At 37.0% G+C, this 15005-nt stretch overlaps 1 protein-coding gene across 1 annotated transcript in view; it reads left to right on the forward strand.

Annotated features, from left to right (window-relative positions):
* The first annotated feature begins 8194 nt into the window (after positions 1 to 8194).
* Positions 8195 to 15005, forward strand: part of LOC140439749 (facilitated trehalose transporter Tret1-2 homolog) — a 155003-nt gene continuing 148192 nt past the window's right edge. Inside the window, exons 1-2 of the mRNA XM_072529879.1 lie at positions 8195 to 8348; positions 8554 to 8827. Of these exons, the coding sequence (XP_072385980.1) occupies positions 8776 to 8827 (52 nt within the window). The 5' untranslated portion in view covers positions 8195 to 8348; positions 8554 to 8775. The remainder of the gene's footprint in view (positions 8349 to 8553; positions 8828 to 15005) is intronic.

The following is a 15005-nucleotide window of genomic DNA, read 5'->3' on the forward strand; positions in this document are numbered from 1 at the left end:
AATCAAAATACACAACAATAATTAGTTTTTAACGCTATTAATCTAAATTTGATATGTATTCATAAATACAATTTATTAATATATAATATATTATGATCAAATTGTGTAAGAAATCAAAACATAAACAAAATTCTTACTCTAAAAAAGCGGCAACACTTTAAACAATTTTATCTTACGCTGAACTGTCAAACAATTTGAAGTATTTTCGTACTAGTTGCGTACAATTATCTAATATATCTAATTAAAATTATTATTTTGTGGAATATTAGACTTAAAGAGTTATTTAATAAAATTTGTATTATTAATAATAACGAATGTTTTTGGTTATTTAATCAATATAATTCTAAAATTCCTGATATAATGATGATTACATTTTTCTGATTATTATACCATGTTGACGCCTATGAAAGATCGAGCAGTTCCGTATGGGTTTCGTATTATTAGCTGTTAAGAAAATTTGAACTCTAACGTTAACGTTCTGGAAATTTTAAGTATAAAGTGACGTTTAAATATAAAGTAATATAAAGTAATATAAAGTGACGTCACCTTATATAAATTGTGACGTACACGCATTTTTATATGAAAAATACTATAAATAAGATCGAACTTTGGCTGAACAAATGGAAAATGAAAACAAATGAAGCCAAATCTAAACATGTAAACTTCACAATGAAAAGGGATATCTGACAACGGTCACAATGAATGATATACAGCTTCAACAGTTCAGTTCAGCGTCAGCCGCTGAACAGTACGGACGTGGAGTAGAAGCGACACCTGAAGACCGTCGAGAAGCTGCAGCGTTGAGTCGAAGCCGGACTTATCAGTCGGAGAAAAACGTAAGCAGCGGCCGAGGCGACTAAAGGCAAAAGCCTATGCCGAGACAAAGCTGAACCGGGGAGATTTGTATTAATCGAATCTTCACAGAGGTCAAAATCGAGGCATAGAAGTGAAAAAGTAAACGGGCTTAGCCGGTCGGGATACTCCCTGTGCTACGATTGGGACACTGTGAGGTGTAATATTTTAGAAATTACACCTGGCGGACACCAAGGTCAGGGAGGTGAGAAATTTAAGCGGATCTCACTCTAGTTCTGCCTAGAGCGTGAACTTCCGAGCAAAGGTACTGGGTGGCACCCAGAAGCCGTGCTGACAACGGGTCAGACGTTCAAAAAATAAGCTTTCCTCCAAAGGTTAGGACTTCCGCCTCCACGCGAAAATGGATCGCTCATGATCCCCACCTATCCAAAAGGCCACTCCAAGCCCCAATGGTTATAGTTCACGCTATAAACTCAACTATAACATCTATGATGCCCTCCTAGAAGGCCAAGACACGAATTACGAGATCTTCGAAGATCTCCTCACCGAGAACATAGACCAAAGGGACTTCAAACGCCACATGACTAAGAAAAAGGGGACAAAAGACCGCGCGGAGGGAAACCGCTAAAAAGAAATGTACACCACGGACGACGACGTACCCCTCGATAAACGAGCCATAAAAAAAAGGATGAGACAAAGAAGCAGTGAGGACGAAAAGTCCAAACTGGCAAAGATGAAGTCGCTATTGAAAGAACATGATGCCGAAATAACAGCACTAAAACAAAAAATAGAAGAACTGCAGGATACGATAGTAGCCTCGCAAAGAACAATAATTGGCCACATTGACTTAAAGTTCCAAGAACTTAGCAATGGAAAAGAAAACACAAAACCTAAGAAGGCAACAGAAACGGCCCCAAAAAAGAGCACTAAAGAAGATACCTGGGAAACCCAGGCCAAAAAGGCGTCAAAATCTGAAAAGTCTACGGGAACAATCCCAAAGACAAAAACAACCACATAAAAGTCTACGTGAACAATCCCGAAGTCAAAAACGACCACAGAGAAGACAAAAAAGAGAACACAAGAAGAAGAACCCAAAAACAGCAAGAAGAAGGCCATGGAGGAAGACTTCCCTCCACTAGCGACCCCTAGTGCAAAAGCACCAGAGAGTCATGAGAGAAGAGATGCGCGCGCTACACCACGCCCTCCGACTCCATGTCAAGCACAAGCAATGGAAACCGACGGAGAACCCACCACGAAACAAGATAAACCAACGTGGATACCAAAGCCGCCTGTAATTAAATTACAGAGCGTCAGCCAGACAGGAGCAATACTAGACATTGCTCAGAAAAAGAAGGTGATAACGTCGAATAGACTATCGAGAAGCGGACGAGAAACCTCAATACAAGCGAAAAGTCCTGAAGATTACAGGTCTATGGTGAAAATCATAAAGGAGTATAGTCAAAAAACACCTATACAGTGGATTGCCTTCCCACTAGAGGAAGACATAAAACCAAGAATGGTTTTAAGAGGACTACCTCCAAACACAGACGTTACAGAAATGTTCAATACTCTCAAAGAAGAGTATGATATTGAATGTGAATCGATAAAGAACATGATTTCCAGAAAGAGAGACAAAAGAAATCTACCAATGTTTGTGCTGATACTGGAGAAAGAGGACGTGGAAAAAGCAAGGCGCATCACTAATCTGATACATATTAAGGTCCACATCGAGGACCTCAGAAAAGCAACTGGGCCCACGCAGTGTTTCAACTGCCAGGGGTACCACCACGCACAGAGAGCATGCTTTAAGACACCTCGATGCGTACGATGCGGAGAAAATCACTCCACAAGAAATTGCCAAATGCCCCGAGAACAGAATTCAAAATGTGCAAACTTCAGAGGATGCCCCAGATATCCAACCTGGGGAAGAAAACAACCACAAAGACAACAAGCCCCGCAAAAAAGGCCGCAACAAACATCAAGCGGACCTTCTTACGCACAGGCAGTGAAAGCGCAAAATACCAAGAACACCATCTTGATCTCGAAACAACAGCAAGAAGGACTAGTGAACTCAGTTAAGGAACTAGTCACTAGAATTGTCCACGAGGCGATCGCAGACATAAAGCTAGCACTGAACTAGTGCAAGCAAATAAGGGATACTTGAGGAAAGGCTCCTGGAACCCAGGAGGCATAACGACCAACCAGAATATACTGGACGAACTGGTCAATAGATTTGAAATGGATGTCGTGGAAATATAGGAAACAAAGCTCACGAACAACATCAAGTTTTTGGGCTACGACATATACAGGAACAATAACACAGCAAGATCAGGTGGCACAGCGATATTAGTGAAAAAAGGAATAGGTCATATCAGAATTCTAACACTACAACTAAATACTATGCAAGCAACAACAGTAAGAATACAAGTGAGGCAAGGAGAAGTCAGAATTACCTCTGCCTACGTAAGACCACAAGATCTACTGATCGAAGATGACCTAAATACGTTCTTAAACGACGAACCCTCAATTATAATAGGAGATCTAAATGCAAGATCCCCAAACTGGAACGACAGAGCTATGAACAGAAATGAAAGACTACTAAACACATACTTAGAAAACAATGACGACGTTATGGGAATGGGCCCTACAGACCCAACACACTACCCAGAAAACGGACTTCCTACACACATAGACATTGTAGTAGCAAGAAACCTAGAACTACCAACAGAATTACAAACATTAAACGAAGGCACAATGGACCACAACCTCATTCCATTAGAACTAGGAACGTGGGAAGAGGAAAGTACAATCAAAAGAGTTAAAAAGAAAACAAAGCGGACGAACTTCAAAAGACTCATGAGTACTGAAATAAATATATTTCCAGTGATAGACAACCCACGAGAAATAGAAGACAGAGTCCTAGAGTTGGAAAACATCATCCAACAAGCACTCAGTAACAGCACTACAGAAGAGGAAGTAGAAATGCACACGGAAAGATTTAAGAATATACCGCAAGAAATAAAAGATTTGATAAGGGAAAAGAACAGAGCAAAGCAGACAGCAAGAAGGACAAGGGACCAGGCGGACAAAAATAGAGCAAATAGGTTAAACAGAGAGGTCAAAACAGCACTACAACAACACCGTAGTGAAAGCTGGGAAAACCATATAAGAGATATGGAGCAACAAGGAGCAAATATGCAAAATATTTGGAGGCTTCAGAGAACACTGAGAAATAACAGAAAGCCAATCCCTCCATTACATGGAGAAAACGGAATAGTCTACACTACAGTGGAAAAAGCAGAGGTAATGAGGAGTACTCTCTCTCGAGAGAGTGTACGTTAAATTACCACCCAGACGAGGACTTCATAGAAGAAGTCGAAAGACAAAGAGAAAGACCCGAAAATCGAGTTAAACAAGCTAATTAAAAACAGCTCGCCGAACAGGCACCTGGTCCAGATAAAATAACGAACAGGGCTCTAAAATACTTACCAGCGAGAGCCATAGTATATTTAACAAATATAATCAATGCGATGCTAAGATTCAAGAAATTCCCAAACAGATGGAAAGAGGCCCATGTCATAATATTACCAAAGCCCGGAAAAAACAGCACATTCCCGCAAAACTACAGGCCAATAAGCGCTTGCTACCAGCAATCAGCAAGATTGTAGAGAGAATAATCTCAGCAGACTCCAAGCTGAAACAGACAGACTAGATATAATACTCGAAGCCGAATTCGGTTGTAGATCAGAACACTCCGGTGAGCTACAAGTACTCAGATTAACAGAGTACATAGCAGCTGGATTTAATGATAAACAATACACAGGAGCTGCCTTCCTAGATGTAAGCAAAGTTTTCGACAAAGTCTGGCATAAAGGACTAATCTACAAAATGGGAAGATACGGCTACAGTGGAGTAATGATAAGACTAATCTCTTCGTACTTGAGCAATCGTAGTTTCAGAGTTCGAATAGAACAAGTCCTATCTGAACTCGGGAACCCGGAGGCTGGAGTGCCACAGGAAGCGGTACTGTCACCTCTACTGTACACGATATACACAGCAGATATACCTAGAATACCAGATACATTACTAAGCATCTATGCCGACGCACAGCGATAGCGGCCAAATACAGAAATGTAGACATAGCGGTAAACATTATAGTTTATTCGTCTTCCGGGTTTGGACCGTGTCATTTGTGAGTGACCCAAAAGTGGGTTCATCTGAGATGAACCCACTTTTGGGTCACTCACAAATGACACGGTCCAAACCCGGAAGACGAATAAACTATAATTCTGACTCTGGCCGTGGAAGCTTACGATTTCATTAGCGGTAAACAACTTACAAACAGCGCTAGATGACGTAGAAGAATGTATGAGTGTATGAATGAATGTATGGAAGAGTTTAAAATTGAAAATCCCTATAAATTCCGAAAAGACACAGGCTGTACTTTTCAAAAAGAGGCACCAATAACCAGAAGAATAGGTGACTGTGCAAGACAATCCCATCGAGTGGAAAAGCGAAGCAAAATACCTCGGAGTAATCATGGACAAAGGTTTAACGTTTAGTAAAAACGTAGACGCTACAATACAAAAAGCCAACATGGCAAGAGCATGAATAAGAGGCCTAGCAGGAAGAAAAAGCAAACTCAGAATAAAAACCAAAATAAGATTAATAAATAGTATAATTCTTCCTATACTAACATATGCATGTATCGCATGGAGACACATATGAAACACAACAAAAACAAAAATACAAGCGGCACATAACAGCAGCCTAAGAGAAGTAGTCAATGTACCGAGATACGTTGCAGAAAGATTCCTCTTCATAGAATTACAACAAATTAGAGTGACTAATATAATAAAGAAAAAGGCAAGGACAAAGTTCGCGCAGATAAAGAACCATGCTAGTCACATATTGCGAGAGATCATGAGGTACGACGCTTTCCACAGATAGAAGCAGAAGAGACCCAAACAACAAATAGTAGAATAAAACCAAACGTACTAGAGAGAAAATCAGTAAATACATCAGAGAGAAAACAAAACACCAGAGAGAAAACACTACAAAAAACAACAAAAACGACGAACCAAGAAGATAGTTCGTAGCTCAAAAAACTCGTGGAAAATCGCAACGTACAGCGTGGACCCAGTTAATTTTTAGTAGATAATTATTATACTAATATGCACTAATTCTGATTTTATGTTTCAGGCATCCTACAAAACAAATCCAAAAAACACACAAAAAACGGCTTCGGCCAACAAAAAAATCAAAAAACTAGTAACAAAAACCGGCGCAAGCTACAAAAAAAAATAACAAAAACCATTAAAAATCCGGGCACCTAGGGCCCAACCCCTTGAGCACCAAGTCGCCGAACTGAGCCTAGCTCAGAGCGGAGACTTGAGGCCCAAGTAAGCAATTTTAGTTCGCGGATAAGCCACAGTAAAATAACAGGATTATAGCGACAATGCGCTGTCTTGAGTTTTAAATTCAGTTACTAAACCATGTTGGAGTTCTATTACCCAGAACTCCCACATGAAGAGCATTTGGCTGATATCTGTGCCCCTATCGCGCATCAGAGTGCTATAGGGGGGAAAGGGATGGTCTGGAGCATTGGAGCGAGGTGGAGTGACTCCTATTTTTACTCGAGTTAATACACCTAGTTCCAATGAATTGTTATACCCGAACGTAATTCTTCACAGGGTAAACATGTCTCACAGGCTGGGTTTAATTAAATTGCTTGCTTGCTTGCTTGCTACAGCTTCAACAAACCAATGATGTAAAGTACCTCGGTATGCATTTAGATCAATGTGTGTCGTGAAGAATATTATATCTTTACTAAACATAAACAATTGGGATTAAATCTGCATCAAATGTACCTGCTGATTGGCATAAAATCCAGACTAAAAATATAAAAAAAGCTCCTAATCCACAAATCAATCCTAAAACTGGCATGAACATACGGAATAGAACTCTGGGGTGCTGCTAGTATCTCAAAAATTGAAATTCTGCAAAGACTTTAGAAGTAGAAGCTCCGTGGTATGTGCCCAATCATCTGATCAAGAGTGACTTAAAAAATTTCATCCGTGAAAACAGAAATAACACGTTACAGTGATAAACACAAACATAAAGCCAGTGATCATGGTAAGTGCTAGTGCGTAAGTTACACGATACCGCATGTGAAGTGCGTCGCTTAAAACGATTCAAACCAATAGACTTGAGTAATAGATTTAGTTAGATAGTAATAATATGTTCAATAGTAGTATAGTAAACTAATATTAAAGGTATGTTCTCGCTGGAGAAAAATGTCCTTAACAATATTTGCCAAACAATTTTACTTATTGCTTCTATGCTAAGAACATATTGTACCTAAAGTGGAGACAATAAAAAAATTGTTTTGTTGCTTCGTAGGTTCTTCAGTGTTCTATAAAACAATTTTACATTTTCTTTACTGTTTTCTTCCATTTTTTCTCCGAACTTGTCCCAGAGTTTTTTTTCTCGGTTTTGATTATTTCTGTAACTTTGGATATTGTATCTTTTATATTTTTGTTGCGTTTTGACTTGTTTTTGTCTTTCAATAATTTCTTCTTTTTGTTTATTACGACTTTTAGCTCCTTATTCCACCATGGTGTCCGTTTCTCTTTCCTATTATTTCTTGTGATTACTACATACTAGTTGCATTTATAGCTATCATAGCATTTCTCAATTTTTTCCATTCTTCTTCTACTATTTCTGTCCTTTCTGCTTGTCTATCCATTTCTTTCTTTATCTTCTTCTTATATCTGATTTTTGTTGTTTCTTTCCTTAGTTTATGTATTTAAATTATTTTCTTGTAATTTTTATTCTTGTCTTCTATGCTTTTTATTTTTATTCCTTTACTGTTAAATGTAGTTTCCAGTAGGTAGTGGCAACTGCCTATTTTACAGCTTTTTCTTACCCTTATCACCTGTATCCAGCTTCTCTGTTTTTTTCACTATAGTACCTATAGTCAATAATTGATTGTTCGTTTCTTGATATGACTTGATATGATTCTTGTGATATTATGTATTTTTTATGTTGGAAATGTGTATTCGCGATCATCATGTTGTCCAAACATAATTCAAATAATAGTTTTCCATTGTTATTGATTTTATCCTCTCCAAATGCTCCTATAAAATCTTTCCATTTTTTAAAACTGGCCGCTCAAAGAGCATCTGCTCATAGTGAGTATAGCAATAAACGATGCAGCTACTTTTTTATTTTTAGAAACATCCAAACATCTCATAAAGGCCAATATGAAGATACAAGTTAAAAATGTCGGCAGTGTGCCCGTGCTGCTATCACGGCCAAAATAAAAATATCAGATGTTGCAGAGTCTTGTTTGTGTTTATAATACAAATACATGTTTTATTTTCGACAGAAACCGCTCCTGGCCACGTGCGTTTAAGTCCATAAACGGCGTTTATTAAACGCAATCTACAACCAGAACTATAAGCGCGTGGTCTCGGTTGTTAACCTATACATTATAACATGTCAGTATTTGATACAAATACTAGTAACTGAAAGTAGGTATATATATATATATATATATATATATATATATATATATATATATATATATATATATATATATATATATATATATATATATATATATGTATATATATATATATATATATATATATATATATTTATTCAATAAATTCATTGATAACTATTTGGTTGTACAATTCTTTGGCGAGAAAATTAACATTTCCTGATTTGTTTTAGATTAAAATATATCTGCGGTTATATTACTATCTGCCGCCTACTTGATTTGAACAGTTTTAAAAATAAAGTCAAGGAGGTGATATAACTGAACGTAACCCGTTGGAAAACTTGTGTGAAGTTGACTGACTAAGGTCAAACTAGATTTATTTTAATACAAGAAATTCTACGATCTATATAATCGTTTTGTAAGTTTTGCCTAGTCATAGTAGGGCAATGAACTAGATGAACATGAAGCCAAAATCCTTAAATTTTGCCTATGTTGTTGTATTGACCGGTAAGTTATTTTTTTAATTTTTATTTGTTTTAATTGGAACTTAAATTGAGTATTTCAAAAAGTAAAATGTATTTAAATATTTAATTTTTATTTTTCCCATTAAAGTATTCCGTATTCACTTCATTTTAGGTTTTATTGTCCGTTGCCTTATATATATATATATATATATATATATATATATATATATATATATATATATATATATATATATATATATATATATATATATATATATATATATGTCATATATTTATACATATATATATATATATATATATATATATATATTAATATATATATATATATATATATATATATATATATATATATATATATATATATATATTTAAATATATATATATATATGTCATATATTTATACATATATATATATATATATATATATATATATATATATATATATATTTACATTTTAATTTCACCAGATATGTACTCAGTTGCTAGTTAATTTATTTATTGTGTACAAAAATACATTATTGATGTTTTTTTTGTTTTTTTTTATGAATGAAAGTGAAATGTACGTGTAAAATAAACGTGTTAATAGTTGTAGAAAATGACATAAAACTTTACTTAAATTGAATTGAGTCTATCACCTCTCAAATAATATAGGTATCTACGCGTTATCGAAAAACATGTTTACGTACCAAACACTGTATTTTTTAAAATGAAACTTTAAAAAATATAACTATTCCCTTTGTATACAAAATGGACGAAATACCAAATCTCAAAAAGGTATTAATTTATTGTATCTCTTTCTTCTCGATTCCACATTACTGAGGATCGTGATTTCCTCCAATACTCCTAACAAATTTTTCCATTGGTCTCTATCTTCGTCTACTTTAACGGTTTCGCAGAACGTATGGCCCACAGAATTCTGATTTTGGTCGGACCGTCTAGTTGGCGACCATCCTTTCGGTCTTCTTCCGGGAACGGTTCCAGAAACATTTAATCTCTCCAAATTATCGTCAGCTCTGCGAATCACATGACCTAAGAACTGTAGAATTCGCTGAAAAAATGTTGTGGACAGTCTTTTTTTAATGTCAATTTAGTTAAGAATGGAAACGTTTGTTCGATGACTTTTTCAAGGTACGCAAAGCATTCTTTTCGAACACCATATCTCAAAGGCATACATTTTTTGGTGTCCTTGTGTGCGAAGAGTCCAAGTTTGTGCCCCGTATAGAATTATTGAGAATACATGTGGATTCACCAATCTTCTCTTGATTTTTGGCAGATATATCTATATTTTTAAACTTTGGTTTAGCGACTCATAGCATCTTTTGCACCACCAATGCGTCTCCGAACTTCTGCTTCGCAGTTGTTATCGTTAGCTATCCTAGATCCGAGATAGTTGAAGCTATCTACTATCTAGTATTCCTGCAAGTGATTACTCAGCTAAATAGTGTTAAATCTATCTATCAGCAATATTTTGTCTTGTCTCTATTAATTTTAAGACCAACTTTAATGCTTTCCAACTCAACTCTTCGCAGAAGATCTAGCATTGCTTGCTTATTTGCTGCTCTAAGTGTAGTGTCATAAGCAAATCTTAAGTTTAAGATATTTATACCAGCCAACGTTACTTGATCGACCCATCCTGCTAAAACCATCCTCATGTTCACCATTAATATTGAATAAGTCAGTTGACAAAACGAATCCTTGTCTAAGCTCTCTCTCTCTTTCTACTCTGAATTGGCTTGAGAACTTCTAATCTACTTGTACTGTTATCGTATTGGACTGGTACAAACTGAACGATTTATTCATATTACACAATCGAATGTCTTCTGGTAGTCAAAGAAGCATATTATTATGGGTACTTAAAATTCTGTCGACTTTTCAATAACTTGTCTTGGTTCAGGATTGGCTCACGTATACCTTTTCACGTTTTTAATTTGTTTCTGATGATTAACAGATTTTACAAGATTTTACTGGTATGTGTTATTAGTCACAATGTAAGTACGGTAGTTTTCTCATCTAATAGTAGCTCCTTTTTTCATCATCATCATAATTCTCTTTGCTTTTATCCCTATGCGGGGTCGGCTTGCCTAATTAGATTTCTCCACAAGTTTTTATCTTGGGTCATATCAATATCAATCCCCTTTACCGACATGTTAGGCTCTTGAGTATGTACTTTAGAAATGAACTACAACGTTAAAGAGGTTTTATTATTTCATATAGTAAATGAATCTCCAAATATTTAAATCCTCATTTAAAGGGGTGCGATTTTGGTCTTCTTCTACTACTCCTTCCATGAACCCGCAAATCAGCAATTCTCCGTATTGAGTGGTTAACGTTTCGACGTTGATTATGACCAAACCATCTTAACCTATGCTCTCTCATCTTGGCAACAATTGGTGCCACCCCTAGACTTCCCCTAATATACTCATTTCTAATTGTATCCTTTTTTTCACTTCACTTATCCATCTAAGCATTATTATTTCCGCCACATGCATTCGTTGTTTCTCTTTCTTTTAACTGCCCATCATTCTGCCCATCTTTCAACTGTAACACCGATCCTAGGTACTTTAAACTATTACTTTTCACAATCATTTCACCATCCAAAGATATCAGTCTATTTGTACTAACTCCATCTTTAAATGAACATTCCAAATACTCTGTTTTTTTTCTACTAAGTTTTAAACCTTTTTCCTCAAGAGCTTGTCTCTATTATTTCATCGCTTTCACTATTTCTAACTAGCACTATATCATAGTAGCTCCTTATTTGTGTAGTGGAGTATAAATTCAGTACACCAATCAGGTGGTCATTTTTCCGAATTCCAAACACAACATAGAGTGGATAATATGTAATCCTTTGTCATCTAGTGACTGCAGCATTTCTCTAATGTATATATTCTATCAATCCCTTGTCTGCATACGACTTCCCGATCACCATATACAACAAAGATCGAGGACCATCTTCTAATCTCAGTACTCTTCCAACTTTAGGCTGCTTATTTTTTAACTCGTTTAAACTACCGAACTTCTTATAGAATACGGACGATATTCCTTTAGTCAAGTCAAGGTTTTTGGCAACACAGTGAACTAGAGAGACGTTATGTGGAACACTAAAGATCCTGCTGAACTTCTGTGGTCACGCCGAATCTAACACTCTTTCTCTTAATGCGTAATTTGACACAAGTTCATTAAAGCTTGGTCGCCGCTCATCTTTAATCTCATGTTGATGGTCTCGTGCTTCTTCTATATAATTTGAACCAGCATAAGGTGCAAGACGATTTATGTGAACTACTTTTGGTGTACCTTTCGGCAACTTCTTAATTCGGTATATTACGTCATTTATTCTCTTTTTAATTTTATACGGACATTACCATTGTCTTTTCAGTTTAAGAGACAAGCCTCGATGACGTTGTGGATTATAAAGCCAAACAAGATCACCTACTTCATAGCTTTCATTCTTGCATCAAGAATCATATTGATGTTTCATTCTGTCACTGGCTAACTGGATGTTGTCGGGCAAGTTCATGAATGTTGTTCATTCTTAACTTTAGGTGGTCTATATATTCTCCTGCAACATGTTTTTCGGAAGGTCTGCAGCCAAACTCTAGGTCGCAAGGCAAACGAACTTCGCGACCTAACATCAGGCAGGTTGGAGTTTGGCCTGTAGTTTCATTCACGGCCAAGCGGTAGGCCATCGATCCCAATCTCGTTGATGTTCGGATACAACTTTGGACATGTGTTTACCCATCGTTCGATTCATCCCCTCGATCATTTCATCTGATTGAGGATACAGGGGTATCGTTCTGGTCTTATTGACACCTATCAATTCACAAACGTTTTGGAAAAGGTTTGATCCAAAGTTTCGCCCTTGGTCGGAGTGGATCTCCAAGGGAACACCAAATCGGCCCAAGGATTTGGTATCGTATAGGCCTCAGCCCATTTCGTAAAATAATCCATGGCTACTGTCGCCAAGTTCTCGGTCAGAGTGATCAATGAGCACTCTTGGCGCGCATCGCCCCGCCTTCCTTCCTTTTCCTATTTTATTATTGGTCTTTTTGGTTTGGAATCTTGTAAAATATTATGTATAAATATTAGTTGATTTCCAAACCATAGAACAGTCTACCTCGGTCTCTAAAGACCTAGACCCTAGAGCGCTAAACTCTAGGGAGCCGACTAGCGGGGCTCTGCTCCACCTACCTTAGACTCTGAGGCTTTGTCTTCGCCTTCTAAAAAAATAGTTTTATTTTAACCATTATCCTTTGGGAACGATTCAACGTCCCAACTTGTAAAAGGGATAAGTGCCTAGGGTATTTCGCAGATATCAGATTCACGAAATATCCTAGAGCAGAGCGTACGGTGGGAGACGGTTTTACCTTCATGTTATCCCCCCCCCCCCCCCGAGACGACACTACCAGGATATATTTATTTCCATCATTCGTATTTGGAAATGAACTTGCAATGTCGATTGCTACTCTTTCCATTGGACTACCAACATTGTACTGCTTCATGGGTGCCCTCTTTTTACCTACTGGATCATTACTGGTTGCACACAGTTCACATTTCCGGCACCATCTTCTTACATCATTTTTAAAGTTCACCCAATAGAACCGTTCTCGAATCTTTTGCAGAGTCTTCGTCATAGCAAAGTGTCCACCTGATGCACCGTTATGCGACTGACGCAATAATTCCGACACTTTACTTTTAGGTACAATCAACTGAAGCTTAGATCTTGTACCATCATCGTTCTCAAAGGTTCGATACAGAAGATCATCTTTAGTACTAGGCAATTCCATTTACTTCAAAAGGATTTGACTTCTGGACTACTTGCACTAATGTCTTACCAAGAAGGTCTTTCACTTCGACGCATCCAATCCAATACTCTTTTTGTATATGGATCATCTGCTTGGGCGTCTTGTAGTTGTTAAGGCTAGGATTGGTCATTAATGACAGTGGTTCAATCGGGGTAAATCACGGGGTGAAATCTTAATAAAACTTAACTTCAAATTCGCTGCCCGCAATCATTGAAAGACTTCTGTCAGATTATTGGCATGTTCTTCGAAGGATCTTCCAACCACAATTACATCATTCAAATAAATCAGGCATGTTTTCCATGTTAGAGCTCTTAAAACTGCCTCCATTAATCTTTCGAATGTGGCAGGGGTATTAGATAAACCAAAAGGCATAACCGTGAGCTGCCGAAGTTCTGATCCTTTCGAGGATGCGGTTTTTCCCGATCCGCTGGCCCCATGTCTACTTGCCAATATCCACTTTTTAATCAAGTGTGGAGAACCAACGAGAACCGGAGAGAATATCCAATGTATCTTCTATTCTGAGTAAAGGATAACTATATTTCTTAGTTACCGCATTGAGCTGGTGGTAGTTAATACAAAACGCGTTGAACCATCTTTCTTCTTTACTAGAACTACTGGTGATGTCCACGGACTGTTTTATGGTTCAATTACCACTTGTTTGTTCATGTTTGATGATGTCTTCGGCTTCATCTCTTTTCGCAAATGGAAGTCGTCTAGATTATTGTCTGATTGGCTGAGCATCTCTGTTGTTTGTAAAACGTTTCCACATTAGTCCTGCAGTTCTTTAAATATCGTCGCTTCAGCGCATTTGCGGTCTTCCTCTTGGTATTTTGGCTTCATATGGCCGGCAATTCCCGATTTTTTTATTCCATCGGCCATCCTTAAGACGTCCGTTATGTCCAGTCTATTTCCATTTCAGTTTAGCTGCCTGTTCGACAGCATCTTTTACCTTTGTTCTATTACGAATGTCTTCATTGGTTTTATGGTCTTTGAGTGAGATACCCAGCATCTGTCGTTCCATAGCTCTCTGAGTTTTTCTGATCTTCTCCATGTTTATTTTAGTGAATGTCCAGGTTTAAGCTCTATATGTAAGTACAGGTAGAATACAGGAATTAAACACTTTGGTTCGCAGTCTTTGAAGTATGTTTTTATTTTTAAATACGTATGAGAGCTTTCCGAATGCTGCCCGTCCCATTTTTACACGTCTGCTTATTTCGGTAGTCTAATTTTCTTTGCTTACCTTGACATTTTGACACAGGTATGCATATTTATCTACGTATTCTATCTCTATCCCTTGGATGTTTACATAGGTTTGCCATCTTAATGTTAATGTTAATTGCTTGTTTTGCCCTTATCCTTCTTATCAAGGGCAAAAATATCTTGAAATTCTATTCAAAT

Source organism: Diabrotica undecimpunctata, chromosome 4, assembly GCF_040954645.1.
Source record: "Diabrotica undecimpunctata isolate CICGRU chromosome 4, icDiaUnde3, whole genome shotgun sequence".
In the NCBI taxonomy this organism is placed as follows: Eukaryota; Metazoa; Arthropoda; class Insecta; order Coleoptera; family Chrysomelidae; genus Diabrotica; species Diabrotica undecimpunctata.